Raw genomic sequence first — 16,148 nt, forward strand, 5'->3', positions numbered from 1 at the left:
CCCAGCAAGGGAGGATCCTATGGAAGCTTGTTCTTTTGGCCTCTATCTGGGTCCCTCTGAAAGGAGGTAAAAGTTTTAACCTTTAAGAAAGTATCTAAACGTAAGGATCGTTGCTTTAGCCATGTCCAACAGTCCTCCTTGATTTCAGCTCGTACTTTTGGAAAAAAAAAACGGGTTTATACGGCCACATCATATAAGCTCTCTTATTAATTTCTCCCTAAATTGTAGAAAGGAAAAAGTTTCGAGGAAAATTCTTTCCATGAGAAATGTTTTTATTGCAATCCAAGTTGGGCCTTAAGTCTAACTAGCAAACTTGTTTCTCATTGTGGAGAGAGAGAGAGAGAGAGAGAGAGGGAGAGAGAGAGAGAGAGAGAGACCGGGCTACATTCTGCTCAAAGGGTAAAAAAGAGAGAAAACCGGTTTCATTGGAGAATTGTTTGCTCAGCCTGTAGAAAAAGGTAAATGACATGGACACTTTAATGCAAATCGTTAAGGGGAGCAAATTCATCCTCTGCAGGGGGCGAATTTATCGGCACCCAATATTTTTTCCTCATCAAGAAAATTCCAAGTACAAGGTTTGTCGCTATCCTTACATCAACGTATCCAAAGGACTTAGAATTCTCCATCTGGATCAATGGAGATAGCCAAATCACATCTAGATGGAAACACCCAACGCCTAGAAAGTGATTGGAGGGAAAGTGTTTAACATTGACGCTAGTCAGCTCCACATGAAAATGAATGGTAGAGAAAAGAGAGAGGTACAGCATAGGGAATTTGCTAGGTGATTTTCCTGGGAAGCCATTTCACAGCTCAGTTTTGGAGGAATAAAAGGCCACACAGGCTAACATTTTAGTAGACTTAGCAGTAGGGTGCGACTCGGGTCGGGTTGAGGCCAACCCGAACCTGACCCGATGGACCATTTACTCAACCCGAACCCGACTTGACCCGAGGAACCTTTTTTCCAACTCGATCCCGAGTTTCAACCCAACCCAACCCAACCCAACCCGACCTTTTAAACTTATTAAAAGAAAAAATGATAAAAAAAGAGAGTAGGGTTTCACTCGGGCCGGGTTGCCCAAAGCCCCCAACCCGAACCCAACCGGAACCCGAACACAACCCGGACCCGACCCGAGTTGCACCCCTATAATTAAGCGGATTTTTTCTTAATTCATTTAATCCATCTGAGGTGGTAGTTCTCTCTTGCAAAATTGAGCCACTGGCTTTCTACGGATTTTTTTTTGACAGACAAAATGCTGCCAATTCCCCCCCAGCAATATTCTTTTAGACTATTATAATCATTATTAATTTAAATCAAAACACCACATCTATTCCCTATTCATCATCTACTAAACCTTTTCTCAAAATATAAAAAGAAAAAAGCAAAACTAAAACCATCAATCAACCGGAGAGGAAAGAAACCAACCCGTTTTCCCATATCTATGAGACCACAATAGGACTCCTCACATAGTGCACGCCATCAGACCAGATTAGCCTCCCAAAACTATATTCATCAATCAAACCACCTTTCTTAGGTCTCAGTTTCACCATAAAAGTCTTCTCTTCCCCAATCTTGCTGAACCTGAGGCTCTTGGGCTGGACAGACACCAACACATCCTTAGGCGCACGGATTCGGACCTTGTACATGCCAGGTGACCCGACGTTCTTAACAGTTCGAGTTACAGTTGTCGACTCGGTGAGATATGGAACCGAGATGGATGGGTAATTGAGGCTTGTGAGACTTAGAGTCTTAGATGGGCAAGAGTAAGTTTTATCAGCAAATGTTGCAATCTGGGTCGAATTGTAGCCAAGGGCGCAAAGGAAGTTCAAGTAATCATCCACAGTTGTGTCATAGACCAAACCAGGGTCCATGGCACGGTTGGGTCGGACATGGCCTGCCCCATAACTATATGGGGTGGCCTTGATGAAAGACGAATTTTTCATGGGCTGTCTCAAATTATCTCGAGATCTAGAAGTAGTCATGATCGCGGATCGAATTGCTGATGGGCTCCAATCAGGGTGGAGTGTTTTGAGAAGGCCAACAATGCCAGAAACATGAGGGCAAGACATAGACGTGCCCGATAGTATGTTGTAGGGAACACGCCGGGTATCCATGGCAAGACCAGAAGGGCTTGTTGCTAGAGAATAGGCAGCAAGGATACTCACTCCAGGTGCAGTAATATCAGGCTTGAGGATCTCAGGATTCACGATACTCGGGCCTTGTGATGAAAATTCAGCCATTAAGGGTGCGGGTTTTGTGCCCAAATTGGTCATCGGACGTGTGATATATGCAACAGGTGATTTGGTTGAATTCATGTATAGAAAAACATCCAGACCATCGAGTTCAGAGATTTGAGTAGCAGGAAGGACGTGAGGATCGACCATAGGTTCGTTTCCGCCTACAAGAATCATCGCAATACCACCGGCGTCACCAACTACCTCCCCCTTCTGGACTCTTGCATTGAAGCCACGAAGGCAGAACACAATCTTTCCTTTCACCTTCTTAGGGTCGAGTGATCCCGCTTGACAGAATATTGTGTCGTCGATTGTTGCATTGGCAGCTTTGGCATCTTCAAACTTAATCAAAGGGTAGAGCTTTTCGGGCAGGTATTTAGATGAAAGGCTCTGTCCCTGTAAGTGAAGGAAAAATCTTAAATTACGAACTAATTTAAAAGAGAATCAAGTTCACTAAAGCTATCTGCTCAGTCATTTCCATGCTAATAGCCTCGTGGAAAAGGGGTGTATCTTGTTCTTTTGGTATCTAAATACAATCAGATTAGCTTGAAATCTGTTTCTTCGCCATCGGTTTGCTCATAGGTCACTAGTATTTTTGGATCATTTGAGTCATTTCTTTTTCCTATCTAGTTTAGAATAGAGACGAGTATCATCTTTCTTTTCATTTAATAAACAAAAGATCAGTTTTCAAAAGAAATCCTCACCTTATACACCTTGTTGTTCCCAAGCTTAATTTCTGAAGAGAACTTCCTATCCATGGTGCTTGCTCCCACAGTCAGAATCCACGGTGCTACGTTTGTGACGGTCCCCGCAGTGGGACCATAATTCCCGGCTGACGCGACAACAACTATCCCCTTTCGGACCGCATGAAATGATCCGATGGCAACCCCATCCTCGAAATAATTATCAGCTGTGACCCCACCAATAGAAACTGATAAAACATCTACACCATCACTTATGGCAGCATCAAAGGCCGCTATTATATCGGCTTCATAGCATCCCTTACCCTTGATGGAGAGCCAACATACCTTGTAGGCCGCAACCCGAGCGTTGGGCGATCCACCCTTGGCGGTTCCATTGGCGTAGCCAAACAAGTTAGCACCCGAAACAAAGCCGCCCCCGGCCGTTGATAGGGTATGGGTCCCATGACCATCGGTGTCACGCGCTGTGTCGAACGATGAATTGAGTGGGCCCACAGCTGCCTGAAAGCCGTAATTGAAGTACCTCATTCCAATCAGCTTCCTGTTACAATTGGCTTGATCTTGGTGACACATTCCTTTCCACTTTGATGGAATGGGCCCCATTCCATCATCGTTAAAGCTTTCCGATTCCGGCCACACGCCGGAGTCCAGATTTCCAATAATTGTATCTTCACCGAATCGAGCTTGTTTCCAGATGGAATGAGATGGGACTACACCATCTTTCTCAAGTCCAAGAAATTGCCATGATCGAGTCGTGTGCAATTCCCTTCCCTTATTTATAAACAGTGATATAACTTCGGGACGCTTTGCTATCTCCATTGCTTCTTCCTCATCAAGATTTGCAGCAAAACCATTGATATGTTTCGTATATGAATAAAAGATAGCATCTTTTGCCTTTTCTTTACTGCCCAAGAAGGATCCAAGAAACTCGTAATGTGAATCAGTTACTCGCTCATAATCAACAGTTGAAACTTCTAAGCCATGAGAATGACCCCCAAAGTAGACCACATATGATTTTTTGCTAGCAAAGGTGGGTCTCTGCAACAGAGAGAAGAGCAAGAGTAGTGAACGAATGAAAACAGAAGGACTAGTGATTCCCATTTCTTCTCTCTTTCTCAAATGTTTCTTCCCCTCTGCCCTGTTAATCCACAAGGCAAAAGGCATAGTGCTTTCCCCTGTTTTAAAAGCCTTCCAAATTGCCTAAAAAAATCTCACACGGAGACTCGAGAGGTCGCTTGTCATAAGACTCTTTGCCCGGTCTTCCAACTTGCATAACATCGCTGTTAGGAAAATTAAATGGTCATGTAGACCGACTTGTTCCTATCAAGTAGAGAGAGAGTACAGACGGAGCCCAATCACTATCTTACTAAAAGTAGCTATCTTGTTATCGATCAATGGTTTGGATCTTCTTTTTTTTGAGCCGAGCAATGGCTCCTTTTATAACATTTGATTATATTGCTTTATTGCTATGAGAGTAAGAAGAAAGAGAGAGAAAGCTCAGGTGGGGCCCAACGATGAATGTTTGTGAAAATAAATACAGGCAGGCCCCAAGCATGAACGGCTTAGATCTTTAAAGGTAGACACGATAAAAAAGTGTTTTTTAATTTCAAAAATCATTTTGAGCCCACCTGGTTCAAAAGCCCGAACCATTCATTTGTTAGGCCCCAACTTCAATAGGCCTTGCCCATACAATCATCTTCATATGATGATCCAAACCCTCTAATCAGCGTTTACAGATAAGAGAGTTAGGATCATCATATGGAGATGATGTTTCGGAGAGATGCCTATTTACACTGGGGCCCATCACTTCACATGAACGATTCAGATATTGGAATAACATGGGCCACCACGAATTTTCTAATAGATATGTGCAATATGGTATTTGAACGATGGTGCATATATATATTTTTTAAAACTATAGTGGGGCCTACCTGGTCAAAGATCTGAACCGTTCAGTTGTTAGGCCCCAACATAGGTATGTTGTCCCACAAAAATCATCTCCTTTTTTTTTTTTTAAAGTGATGGGGGTGCAACACAAGGACTTCCCAAGATAAAAAATCATCGTCATTGGATGATCCTAACTCTTCAATCTATAGAGATTTCTAGTTTATCTACAAATTAGAGGGTCATGATCATCCGAACCATTCATTTGATGGACCCAATGTAAATAGGCCTCTCCCCAAAAATCATCTCCATATGATGATCGTAAGTCACCTATCTGTAGAGGCTGATTTGAGGGTTTGGATAATCCTAAGGAGATGATTTAATGGTCACTGCCTATTTATGTCGTGGCCCAACAGATGAACGGTTTGGGTCTCTGAACCATTCGTTGTTGGGCCCCTTCAACAATGAAGGGTTCGCATCTTCGAACCATTCTACTTTAGTAGAGAGAGAAAGTACAGGTAGGGCCTAGGGGTGGACATGGTTCGGGTCGGTTCGGTTCTGGGTATAACCAATCCCTATCGGCTTCCAGAATTAGGAACCAAAACCGAACCACTGACCATTGGAACTGAAACGAACCAGAACCGAACTTGATCGGTTCAGTTTGGTTTGGTTTTGAGTTTACCCAACCTTTTTTTTTTTTCCACTTTTTGGATGAATTAATGGAATGCATGAGCTCAGTTATCATGCTAGTGATCCACTAATGCTCTATAGTCTATACTATAGAAATGAAGCTCAACATTGGCCCATGAAAGTTTAATAAACCACCACGTATGACCCTTTTCAACAAAATTTATTGTAGCATTGATGCTCTATACTAAAGAAACCACCATGTATTATCATGTTCGGTTCTCGGTTCCAGGATCCCAAACCCGGAAACGAACCGAATTCCCATGGTTCCCAAACATGGGACCTAGAACCGAACCACTTAAATTTGGAACCAAACCGAACCGAACCAAAGTGGCCGGTTCAGTTCGGCTCCTCGGGTTGGACCCGAACCACGTCCACCCCTAGTGGGGCGGCTATTTATGGTGTCGACCTTCAACGGATCGAAACCATTCATTGTTGGCCCCACCTGTACTTATTCTCAACACCATTCGTTGTTGGGCCCCACCTGAACTCCCTCTTCTTCTATCAAGATACTCAAATTTTATGAATGAGTCATTGTTGGGCTCAAAGAAAGACCACCCAAACCGTTGATTGATAGCAAGATAGTCATTGTTGGCCCCCAAGGTTTTAAATTTCGATCCGAAATTTTTGGTTTCGGTCGAGAACTAAATCGAAATTGAGAATACACAAAACCGTCACTTATTTCGTCCGAAATTTCGTTTATCCTGAAATTTCGTCCGAAAGTTAAGGGATTTCACCCAAAAAATCTGGATTTTGATAAATATTAAATATTTTCTTGAAATTTCAGCCGAAATTACTGAAATTTCGGTTGAAGTTTTAGAAGAGATAAAATAGGCGTAATTTTGTTCCGACGGATTTCGGCCGAAATTTCGGTTTCGGAGAGGACCGAAACGCATTCCGAAACCGAAATTTAAAACCTTGGTTGGCCCCACCTGTACAGTCTTTGACAGCAATTGGAAGGGAGTTAAATTTTATCCTTGTTTAGTATTTGAAGGCTTGTAAGAGTTGTTTTTAGAACGGTAATATCCTTTTTACAGCCCTTTAAATACTAAACGACAAGATAAGTGCATCTTATAAAAACATTGCAGTGTTGAAATCATTTCCCAAAATTTATGGTTTTTGGACAACTTTTTACCCTTGTGTGTCATAGCTCTTGTGTGTCAGAGAGAGAGAGAGAGAGAGAGAGATCATTACAACAGTACAGTGATGTACCGGTTGTGGGCCTCAGTGACTTCACAAATGGTTAAAAAGGGGTGAATTTATCCCTCAAATCCAGTAGTAGAGAAAAATAAGTCATCCAACCACTTGACAAAAAACAATTAAATGAAAGTGGAATATTCGCCCTTCTAAAGATAGAGAAGAAAATCATTCTACGCGGCTAACAACACCATCATGGACCAAAGTCCAATTGCCCAGCTAATAAGGCTTTGAAGGGTCCATCGGAGGATGTATGAGGTCGATCGAAAATTTTCATAAATTGATTTTCCCACACCATGCGTACACACATCCAAGATATCATTGACTCACCATTCCTACTAGTTGCAGACCCGTGAGATGCACGGGGCGAGAAAAAAATATGTATTAAAACTGTTTTAAAATTAAAGATGCAGGTCAAATCGGTGATATAGAAATCAAGTTTATCATTCCGGGGGCCATTTCAACGGCAATATAAAGAAACAAAACCATTACAACTGAAATATACAAAAAACTGGAAAAAAATGAAATGGAAGAAAAACATGCAAAATAGGTGAAATAGAAGGAACTTAAAATCTTAAGTCAAACAGTGTAGAGAGAGGGAATCATATCAGCTTTTGCTAGGAACTAAACAAAACCATTACAACTGCAATATACAGTTGCTTCTCTAATGGATCGCGCCCTTATTTTGTGAATAGCATTGTATTCTTCTTGCAATCTAGATAGCACAGCACATAATGAAAAGTAAAAGATGGTACATTCAAAGGTCAAGTGTTTCGATTAAGTCACACCCGATGGGGTTGACGTAGAGTTTATACCTATCCCAGAAAGCCAAAAGAAACATTCCAAACCACTGAGGAGATGTTTCTCAGGAAATCGCTCCATTCCAAGAGGACATGTTTCTCAAGGGCATTTTCTCAAACACGTAGCATTGGCATTTTGTTGCCTTTAGTCATGTAATTAAAATTAGTAAGACACAAAGATTCCCGCAAGGTAAAAAATATCTGTAAGGAACTAAAAAAGAAGATCATCATAGATGCTTTTTCTTGCCTCATCAGAATGAACCAGATATTAGGTGGCATCAGTTGAAACAATCAAATCATGCCCCAAATCTAGCTGCCTTGTAGATCTTACGGAAGAGGGAAGGCTTCGGAGATTTTCTTGGGGCGACGAAATCTTCTTAGAGCTGAAAAGTTGTTAATTAAACCTCTTTTGGAATAGGAAGTGATGGTTGGAAACTTAGAAATGAGTCCTAATTTAGTTGGTCTCAGAGAGTCCTTGTTGGAATGGTCTATCAGAGGTATAGAGAGAGAATACCGGTATTCAGGGGTGCAACTTGGGTCGGGTTTAATTTTTTACAGGAAAACCCGAGATTCCTAAACCCGACCCTAACCAAGATAGTTTCTCAGGTCGGGTCGGGTCGAGTTTTCATTTTTTAGCGTAGGATAGTGACTAATTATAAAGATTGTAGGAAAAAAACATATCTTCACTCTAAAAATTTCTAAATTTATGTCATCAAGTGTATAACTACTTTAAGGACACTATATTTTCACATAACAGACATGATCACCTCAATCAAAATAATTGTATCAATATATTGGAAAATAATGTTCTATGTTATTCAAGAATCACAGTGCAACAATTGGAGTCGGGTCGGGTTTTGGATTTTTTTTCTTTAAACCCGGCCCTACTAAGATTGAGTCGGGTTTTCCAATTTAAAACCTGACCCTACCCAAGACCCATGATTTCTAAACCCGACCCATGTTATTTTCGGGTCGGGTTGCAACCCTAGGTACCATACGACTTTACTGAAATTGAGTACGATAGAAAAAAGGCGTATAGAAAGGTTGCCACATGTTGCACTCAAGTCGTACAGGATTTCGTTTTACATATATACTATATGATGTGTTGAAGCAACTACAAGGTTTAAACTTAACATTAGAAAAGGGTCAGAAGACTTTGTTAAGTTGCTACATTGGGGAACCCATCTTTTTCTACAAGGAAAAATAAGATAAAACTGAAATTTTATTATTATTCCATGAAATATCTAATTTCATACACAGAACGTCTAATATTTTTAGACATCAAACCCTCAAATTCCTTCTCAATATTTACTTCTAATCGTAAAAGGCATCTTCTAAACGACTAACTAATCTTAATTCAACTACTAGTATTCCAAATAAAGTTAGAAATTAACTAAGAAATCCAAAAAAGGCAACCATCCTACATCAAAAGGGGACCATCCCAACCATTAAACCATGTCTCATCTTAGGTAAATGATATATTCACCCCTTTTTCTTCCTAAGACCACCCCCTTGTAGTGTAAAAAAGAGTCATCATAAATATACTAGAGGAGGGCGGCCGAAGGAAGAAAAGTGATGGGATTTATTACTTCCCCTCATCTTTTCATAGAGGACATGAGTGTAATGCTGCATTCACATAATGTTGCATAAGGCGGTAGCCACATCTAGGGCAGTGCCAATAGCGTCCGTCACATCAGAGGCATTGCCAATAGCGTCCGCCACATCAGAGGCAGTGCCAAAAGCATCCGCCACATTTATTGGAGTGAGCTTGCTAATCGCCTTAAAAATCTTGCCAGTTATATTCCTTCTTTTCCCATTTCCTCGCCATGACCCTTTGGTTTCTTTTCCTTTCCCTGCTAAGCCACTACTCCCCTGGCAGAGAATGCAACAAAGATCAATTTCTCAAGTAAAATTATGTCCTTGTCAACATTTCTGGCGGAAAGATTATTTATTTGATTTTTTTTCATTCTATGATTTGGAGGGAAATGATATGATTATGATAAATTTAGAGGGATTTGTTAGACAATTTTGAGAATATGCTAAAAAGTGAGCCTGTGGTTGTTCTCCCTGCAAAAGTGAGCTGCTAAATTGCTCTCCGCTAAATTGAGTAGGGAAATGATTTCACACAACAATGTTTTGAGAGAAATTATATGGTGCTTGACCGTCAAGTAGCGTGAAGGGGGTACTTCAAAAGCATGGTTTTAAATTTCGACCGAAATCCGAAATTTCGGATACCGGTGGGGACTGAAAACTGAAATTTTTCGAAATTCAAATTTTCGCCATTTATTTTGGTAATTTCGGTCCAAAATTTCTATTTAATGACATTATTTATTAAAAAAAAAAGTGTTACAGAATTTCGGTCCGAAATTTGGAACCAAATTACCAAATTTCGGACCGAAATGGTTACCGAAACTGAAATTTTAAACCATGTTCAAAAGTACCAACCTTAATATTTGATCCAACAGCAGCCTCTTAAAAAGTACCTTTTTGATGGTACTTGACGGTCGGGCATCATATAAAAACTCATGTTTTGATATTTTCACTAGTCTTGTCTTTTAATATTTGAAGAGCTGTCAAAAGTTTATTACAGTTCCTTAAAAGTTCTCAAAAGGCAATTAAAGAAGAAAATACAAGCTGTGCCTGTGCAATTATTAAAACATAATTGTGCCGATATCATTTCCTTAAATTTAAGGCCCCTCTAAATAAAAATTGAATAGGGTTGCTTTAAATTATCCTTTTTGTTTGTAAAAAAAATTAGGCCCTGTCTGGATTGCAGGAATTTTCTCGAAAAAAGTTTGCAAAGGAAAAATATTTCTAAAATTTCTTACTTTTTTTACACACAAAAAATGCTTACTTACACCAACCCTATTAAATTTTTACTCAAGTGACTTCAATTTATGATAATATCCATCTAAATTGACCACAATCATATCATTTCCCTCTAAATTGTGGAAAGAAAGAACCGGAGAAAAAAAAATCCCGTCAGAAATGTTTTTCTTGCAATCCAAATAGTGAATGAATTACCTATCTCATAAGTTGGAGCCATAGTTTGCAAAATTGCCTTTTTAACGGCATTTAAAAAAAAAACATTTTAATGGTTTTCCATTTAATATTCGATTTAAAACTAAGTAAAAAAAAACTCTGTTTTTAAGGAAAATGTTTTAAACGTAATAAACACTTTTTTTGGCCAACTTTCCAACTTTAACGCACTATATTTTGTAAATCACAAATTTTTAAACGCATTGTTGTGTTTCTGTTTTTTTATTACGTTTTTTTGAACCGACATCGCATTAAACTCGAAATTTTCCCATGCCATTCTTTTTGCCAAAAACCATTTTGCTAACTATGGTTGGAACCATACCAGTTGGTTTTTCATGTGAAGCAAGGCATAGTTGTCCAAGAAGAGTTGGTGTTCATGCTCGCAATCGCCAATGCGGTAACATTCGGGGCATAGCTCGTAGGTATCCGTCTCTAAGTCATTGATGGACATAGTAAAGCAGGCAACACAACTGTAATATGAGCCCATGACGAAGTTCCTACATTTGTCACAACGCGGCCTCATACTGAAGATGTAGAACAAAGCCACCACATCTTCGAGGCTGAGGTTGGCTCTGGAAGTCATGTCAATGCTCACAAAAAGATCATAAGCCTCATCAAATGACATCCCACTCCTAGTAAGGAATTCGATAAGCTCTTCGACGCTCACCTTGCCATTGCCATCTGTGTCTATCACTCTAAACAACTTGTGGGCAATGTCTTCCTGAGAGAGATTAAGGGCTTGACAATATACTCGACCGGCTCTCAGTATCTCCTCCATCGAGCTCTCTTTCGGTTTGTCCCTTTTCAGTCCCTGCGCGCAAACATGAAAAAAAAATTTACTATAATTTTAAAACTTTGTCATTTACAAAATATAATAGGATAAAGTTGAAAAGTTAGCTAAAAACATATTTAATATGTTTATTCTGAAAATATGACAGTCTTTTTTGGCGCCATAAAAGTTTTAAACGGAGTACTAATCAGCAAACCTACAAAACATGTTTTTTTCTTTCTTTCAAAAAAACATTGTTTAGAATGAAGTTTTGCTAACTATGGTGATAACCCTACAATTATCTCAAGTGAAATCTCTCTCAGCCCTCTCTCCTAATAAATCCTAAAATGACAGTCTAACTTCACAGCCGAAGCAGGATAATCTTGGAAATTCTAAGAAATCCAATCAATCAAGAGAGATTCCCAGTGAGGCAATTCTCTTAATTGGCCAATGACTCTTGCTCTATAAAAAAAGGGAAAGGCTCTTGCTTGTTGAGCTCTCTGACCACTCAGCCATCATATCTATTGCCAATTGATGGCTTAAGCATCAGTGAGCCTCCCCAGAGTTCAAACTCCGAGTGGTTTTCTAATGAATTGTTCTTGTGTGCAGGTTCCAGATCTTCGCCTCAGAACCATCTTAGCCTCACAGATTTCAGCGGCACCACCCATCAAAAATTGAACAAGCTAGGGGAGGGAGAGAGAGAGAGAGAGAGAGAGAGAGAGAGAGAGAGAGAGAGAGTTTTGAATATAATGTGGAGGCTAGCTTAATTTTGTAAATAAATAAAAAAAATAAAATCAAGGGAAAGTTACAAATAGACCCCCTGTGGTTTGGCCATTTTCCGCTTTAAACCCTGTGGTTTGGAAGTTACCAAAGACACTCCCTTAACTTTCTGACATTTTTAAGTAGACCCCCTCCGTTGACTGTCAGTTAGTTTAACCTGACAGAATGACTAAAACTAACCATAGTTAATATTTTGAGGACAGAAATACCCTTTATCCCATTTGCAAAAGGGATTAGGGTGATGCCATTTCCCACCGCCGTCGTCACCATCTCCGGCCACCGCAGTCACCTCCACCACAGACAATAAAACCCCACCCCATGGCTACATCAAACCCACATTTCAAGAAAAAAAAACATTGATAAAAATAAAATAAAAAATCCCTAAAATATTTGGGTTTATGTGCAAATCATGGTAATGATGTGAATGAAGACATATAAAACTCCTAAATCGATTGTTTATGTTGATAAATAAACAAGGGTTTGAATCAAACCCTAGTTTTCAGTTTTAAAGTATGAGAACGCTAATTTCAGTTAGGGAAGAAGAGGGCATAACAGTCATTTCCCCCTTTCCGTCTACTCCGCCACGTTAAAAAAAAACCCACAGAAAGATGAGGGGGTGTCGTTGGTAACTTCCAAACCACAGAGTTTAAAGAGAAAAATGGCCAAACCACACGGGGTGTATATGTAATTTTCCCTAAAATCGAACTATGAGATAGCTTTAGATAGTTGACAGGTATGTCAGAGTCGTGCATGTATGAGACGGTTCGTATACTTTAAAGGCTTAAAAAGAAATTACAACAATTTAAAACCAAAGAAGAAGCTTGTAATCAAGGAGGTTTTACATGGTATATGGCCGTATAAGGCATTATTTTTCAAAAAAGAATTGTAGGCTCACTTCATAGGATGATCCAAACCGTTCACTTGTTGGGCCATAACATAAATAGGTTGTGCCTCGAGGGGCTGCGCATTATAGAAACCTCAATAGATTGGAGGATCATCCTTTGAAAATGATATTTGGCGTACAACGGACCTATTACGTTGGGGCGGGGCCCAACAAATGGCCTTACAGTACTTTTTGAAAAATATTGGATTACACCACGCACCATATAAAATCTTATAATAAATAGAGGGTTGCATATATCAAAACAGGATGTTTCAACCGTTCCATGTCTCACCAAGCAATGTTCGCAAATAGCTAGAAAATATGAATAATACCAAGGTAATTAAGGATGTATTCACTCCCTTTCTTTTCACTTGGGACAGCCCCCTCTAGTCTATTTACGGTGGTCTACTCTTTTACACTATAGGGGCTATCCCAAGTAAATAAAAGGGTGAATATATCGTTTCCCCTAGCCATAACCTTATCCTACGCGAGAAATTATCTTGGGGCACGTCAGGTTGAGGTCGAGTCTCTATGGGAAAACTCGAGATTCATAAAACCTGACCCTAGAGACTCATAAAACCTGACCCTACTTGATATAGTTTCCTATGTTGGGTCAGGTTGGGTTTTTAACTTTTAGCTTACTGTAGTATCTCAGGTTAATTGGGTATGTTATTTAAGAGATATTTAAGAAAATCATAGCACACCCATAAGAACATGAAAACTAGACGATTTAAAAAAATAAAAATAAAATTGAATTGGGGTTTTAAAATCAATGTTAGTTAATTGGTGAAGAGATACTTTATAAATGATCTGATATTAGATAGTTGGTGAAAAGATGTAAATGAGTTGAGTTCTAATGCACATAAACAATCATTCAACTGAATCTGTTGGTATATATTAATCTCAGCAATGTAAGTAATGAAAATTTCAGCATAAATGGATGATCCCAACAATGATAAGCTAGGTGAATATGTCTGTTAAATAGAATAAGAGTGGGTGCTAAGAGATCTACCAAAAGAAGAGCTATAAGGTATTAGATCTACCAAAAGAAGAGCTATAAGGTATTAATGCTAATAATATTAATTTTCAGAGTGCTGTATCTAGATAATTGTGAGAGAGACAAATCACATAAAAAGCAAGATGGTGTTTGATAGAAAATAAAAAAAAGTTTAGGCCTTCCCCGATTGTAGAGAAGAATGCCGAAGGGTCTTCTTCTTCGTGCTTGGGTGAAGAGGAGATTGGAGTGGTGGGTCGAATGACCCTGTTTGATGACTCAGAGATGGCGTTAAAGCCGCTGCCCCAGCGTTAAAAATGGCGAAAAAATAAAGAAAAGTGAAGAGATTGCTTGAAGAGAGAAGAGCTTGTTGCTGTGATTTTTGTGTGGAATGTTGCTGTGCTTAGAGAGGACCTTGAGGGGTTTTTATAGAAGGAAAATGGGCAAAAAAAATATAAAAAAATAGCAGTTGTAGGTCGCAGATCTTCTTCCTTGGTTGTGTGTATTGGCATGGGCGAAGATAAGGGTTCTTTTACGGAAGAAATCGACCTTAAAATGACCGTTGGGAGAGGGAATCATGAGCAAGGCAAGGTAATAATGTATTTTTGGTAAGATTGAATGGATATTGGGTAGGTTAAAGGATATCCATGGTTGGAATTTTGGAAATTTTCCTTTTGGGGAAGAAAAACACATTTGGAAAGGGAAGAATCCTGTTTTTAAGGGTTCGGTGGCACTCTTTTGTAAATTTTATGGGTTTCTGGACACTTAAATGAGAGTGGCAAAGGTGGTAATTTGAAGGGAAACAAGGGCATTTTTATTGTTTTTTTAAAAAATCACGTGCTTACAGAAACCAGTCAGGTTTTGGGTCTTTTTAATTTTTTCTTTGAACCCAGTCAAGTTTCTGGATTTTTTTTCCTTATACCCGACGTGATCTGAGATTGGGTCGGGTTTTTCAAACTAAAACTCAACTCAACCCTGGAGCCATGATTTCTACATGTTATTTTCGGATAGCCCGACCCAAGTTGAAACCTTACCAAATACCAATAATACTAAGGCTTACCGAGTTCTCCTTTGATCGAAGCAAGACGTAGTTATCCGCAAACTCGACGTGGGTGTGCTCGAACTTCTCTTTAGAGTAGCATTGATTACACAGATCGAAAGATTCGAAGGCCCCTTCACTACTGTTGATATATATTTCCCAACATCGAATGCAACTGTAGTACAAATCTGTGATAATTTGAGAGCAACAATCGCAAGATGGCCTACATTTGCAAGCATAGTAGAATGTTATGAACTCATAAAAGTCGAGCGATCCGCTATTATCTCTATCGAGCTGTGCAAATAGAAGATTCAATTTGTTTGATGGCATGAGCTCATTCATAACATTGATGAATTCATCCTTCGAAATCTTTCCGTCACCGTTGGCATCTAAGCCTTTGTATATAGAGACAACACTTTCTTTCTCAGAAGGTGACATTTTTCTGTAGTGCACAAGCGCTGCTTCTCGGACAACTTCCATTTTTTTTCCTGTCAATGGGATGTTTGATATTTTGAGTGCAAGAGAGTTAGAGAGGTGGCTGTGTTTGCATAGCTGTAGTTAGTCTTAAATAGAGGGTTCAAGAGGGACATTGCTTTTAATTTCCTGTTGTATTAAGCTGTGGGCACAACGTAAATAAGCTGTGGGCTGTACCTACTTTTTTTGACTTTCACGTGTTTTCACGACCACCCATCATATTGAACGGTTTGGATCATCATATCATATGGAGTGGGCTGTACCTACTTTTTTAGAATTTCACGTGTTTTCACGGCCACCCATCATATAAATTCTCATCATAACTGATAAACTCAGTAAACTCCAAAAGCACTCCTAAAAATTCCATTATAAAACAAGAGATTTTATATGGTGTGGGTGTGGCCATGTAGTCCAGTATTTTTCAAGAAGTACTGATGGGCTATCCAAACCCTCCATTTGTTGGGCTACAACATAAATAGTAGGGGTGCAACCGACCCGAAAATAACATGGGCCGGGTTTAAAGAAAAAAACCCGAAACCCGACTCACTTGCGTGTACTGTGACTTTCTTAAATACCTCTTGAATACCCTAGCAAATTTTTTTTTTTCCAAAACATTGAATTGTTTTCATTGAGGGGTCTGTTATGTGAAAATATAATGTCCTACACTTG

General features: G+C 39.4%; 2 protein-coding genes across 2 annotated transcripts; both read right to left on the minus strand.

The window, feature by feature from the left end:
* Positions 1-1,276: 1,276 nt before the first annotated feature.
* LOC143879414 (subtilisin-like protease SBT5.3) lies at positions 1,277-4,148 on the minus strand. Its single transcript, XM_077381794.1, has 2 exons — positions 2,937-4,148; positions 1,277-2,628 (listed from the first exon to the last, which is right to left on the minus strand). Exons 1-2 carry the CDS (start codon positions 4,095-4,097, stop codon positions 1,438-1,440), a joined length of 2,352 nt encoding a protein of 783 aa, XP_077237909.1. The 5' UTR covers positions 4,098-4,148; the 3' UTR covers positions 1,277-1,437.
* Positions 4,149-8,705: 4,557 nt separating this feature from the next.
* LOC143879424 (Calcium-binding EF-hand family protein) lies at positions 8,706-15,589 on the minus strand. Its single transcript, XM_077381806.1, has 3 exons — positions 15,027-15,589; positions 10,863-11,351; positions 8,706-9,373 (listed from the first exon to the last, which is right to left on the minus strand). Exons 1-3 carry the CDS (start codon positions 15,483-15,485, stop codon positions 9,134-9,136), a joined length of 1,188 nt encoding a protein of 395 aa, XP_077237921.1. The 5' UTR covers positions 15,486-15,589; the 3' UTR covers positions 8,706-9,133.
* Between the last annotated feature and the right edge of the window lie 559 nt (positions 15,590-16,148).

The sequence above is a fragment of the Tasmannia lanceolata genome, unplaced genomic scaffold (genome assembly GCF_043159265.1).
Source record: "Tasmannia lanceolata isolate RefF3 unplaced genomic scaffold, GAP_Taslan_0.1 ptg000002l, whole genome shotgun sequence".
Lineage (NCBI taxonomy): Eukaryota > Viridiplantae > Streptophyta > Magnoliopsida > Canellales > Winteraceae > Tasmannia > Tasmannia lanceolata.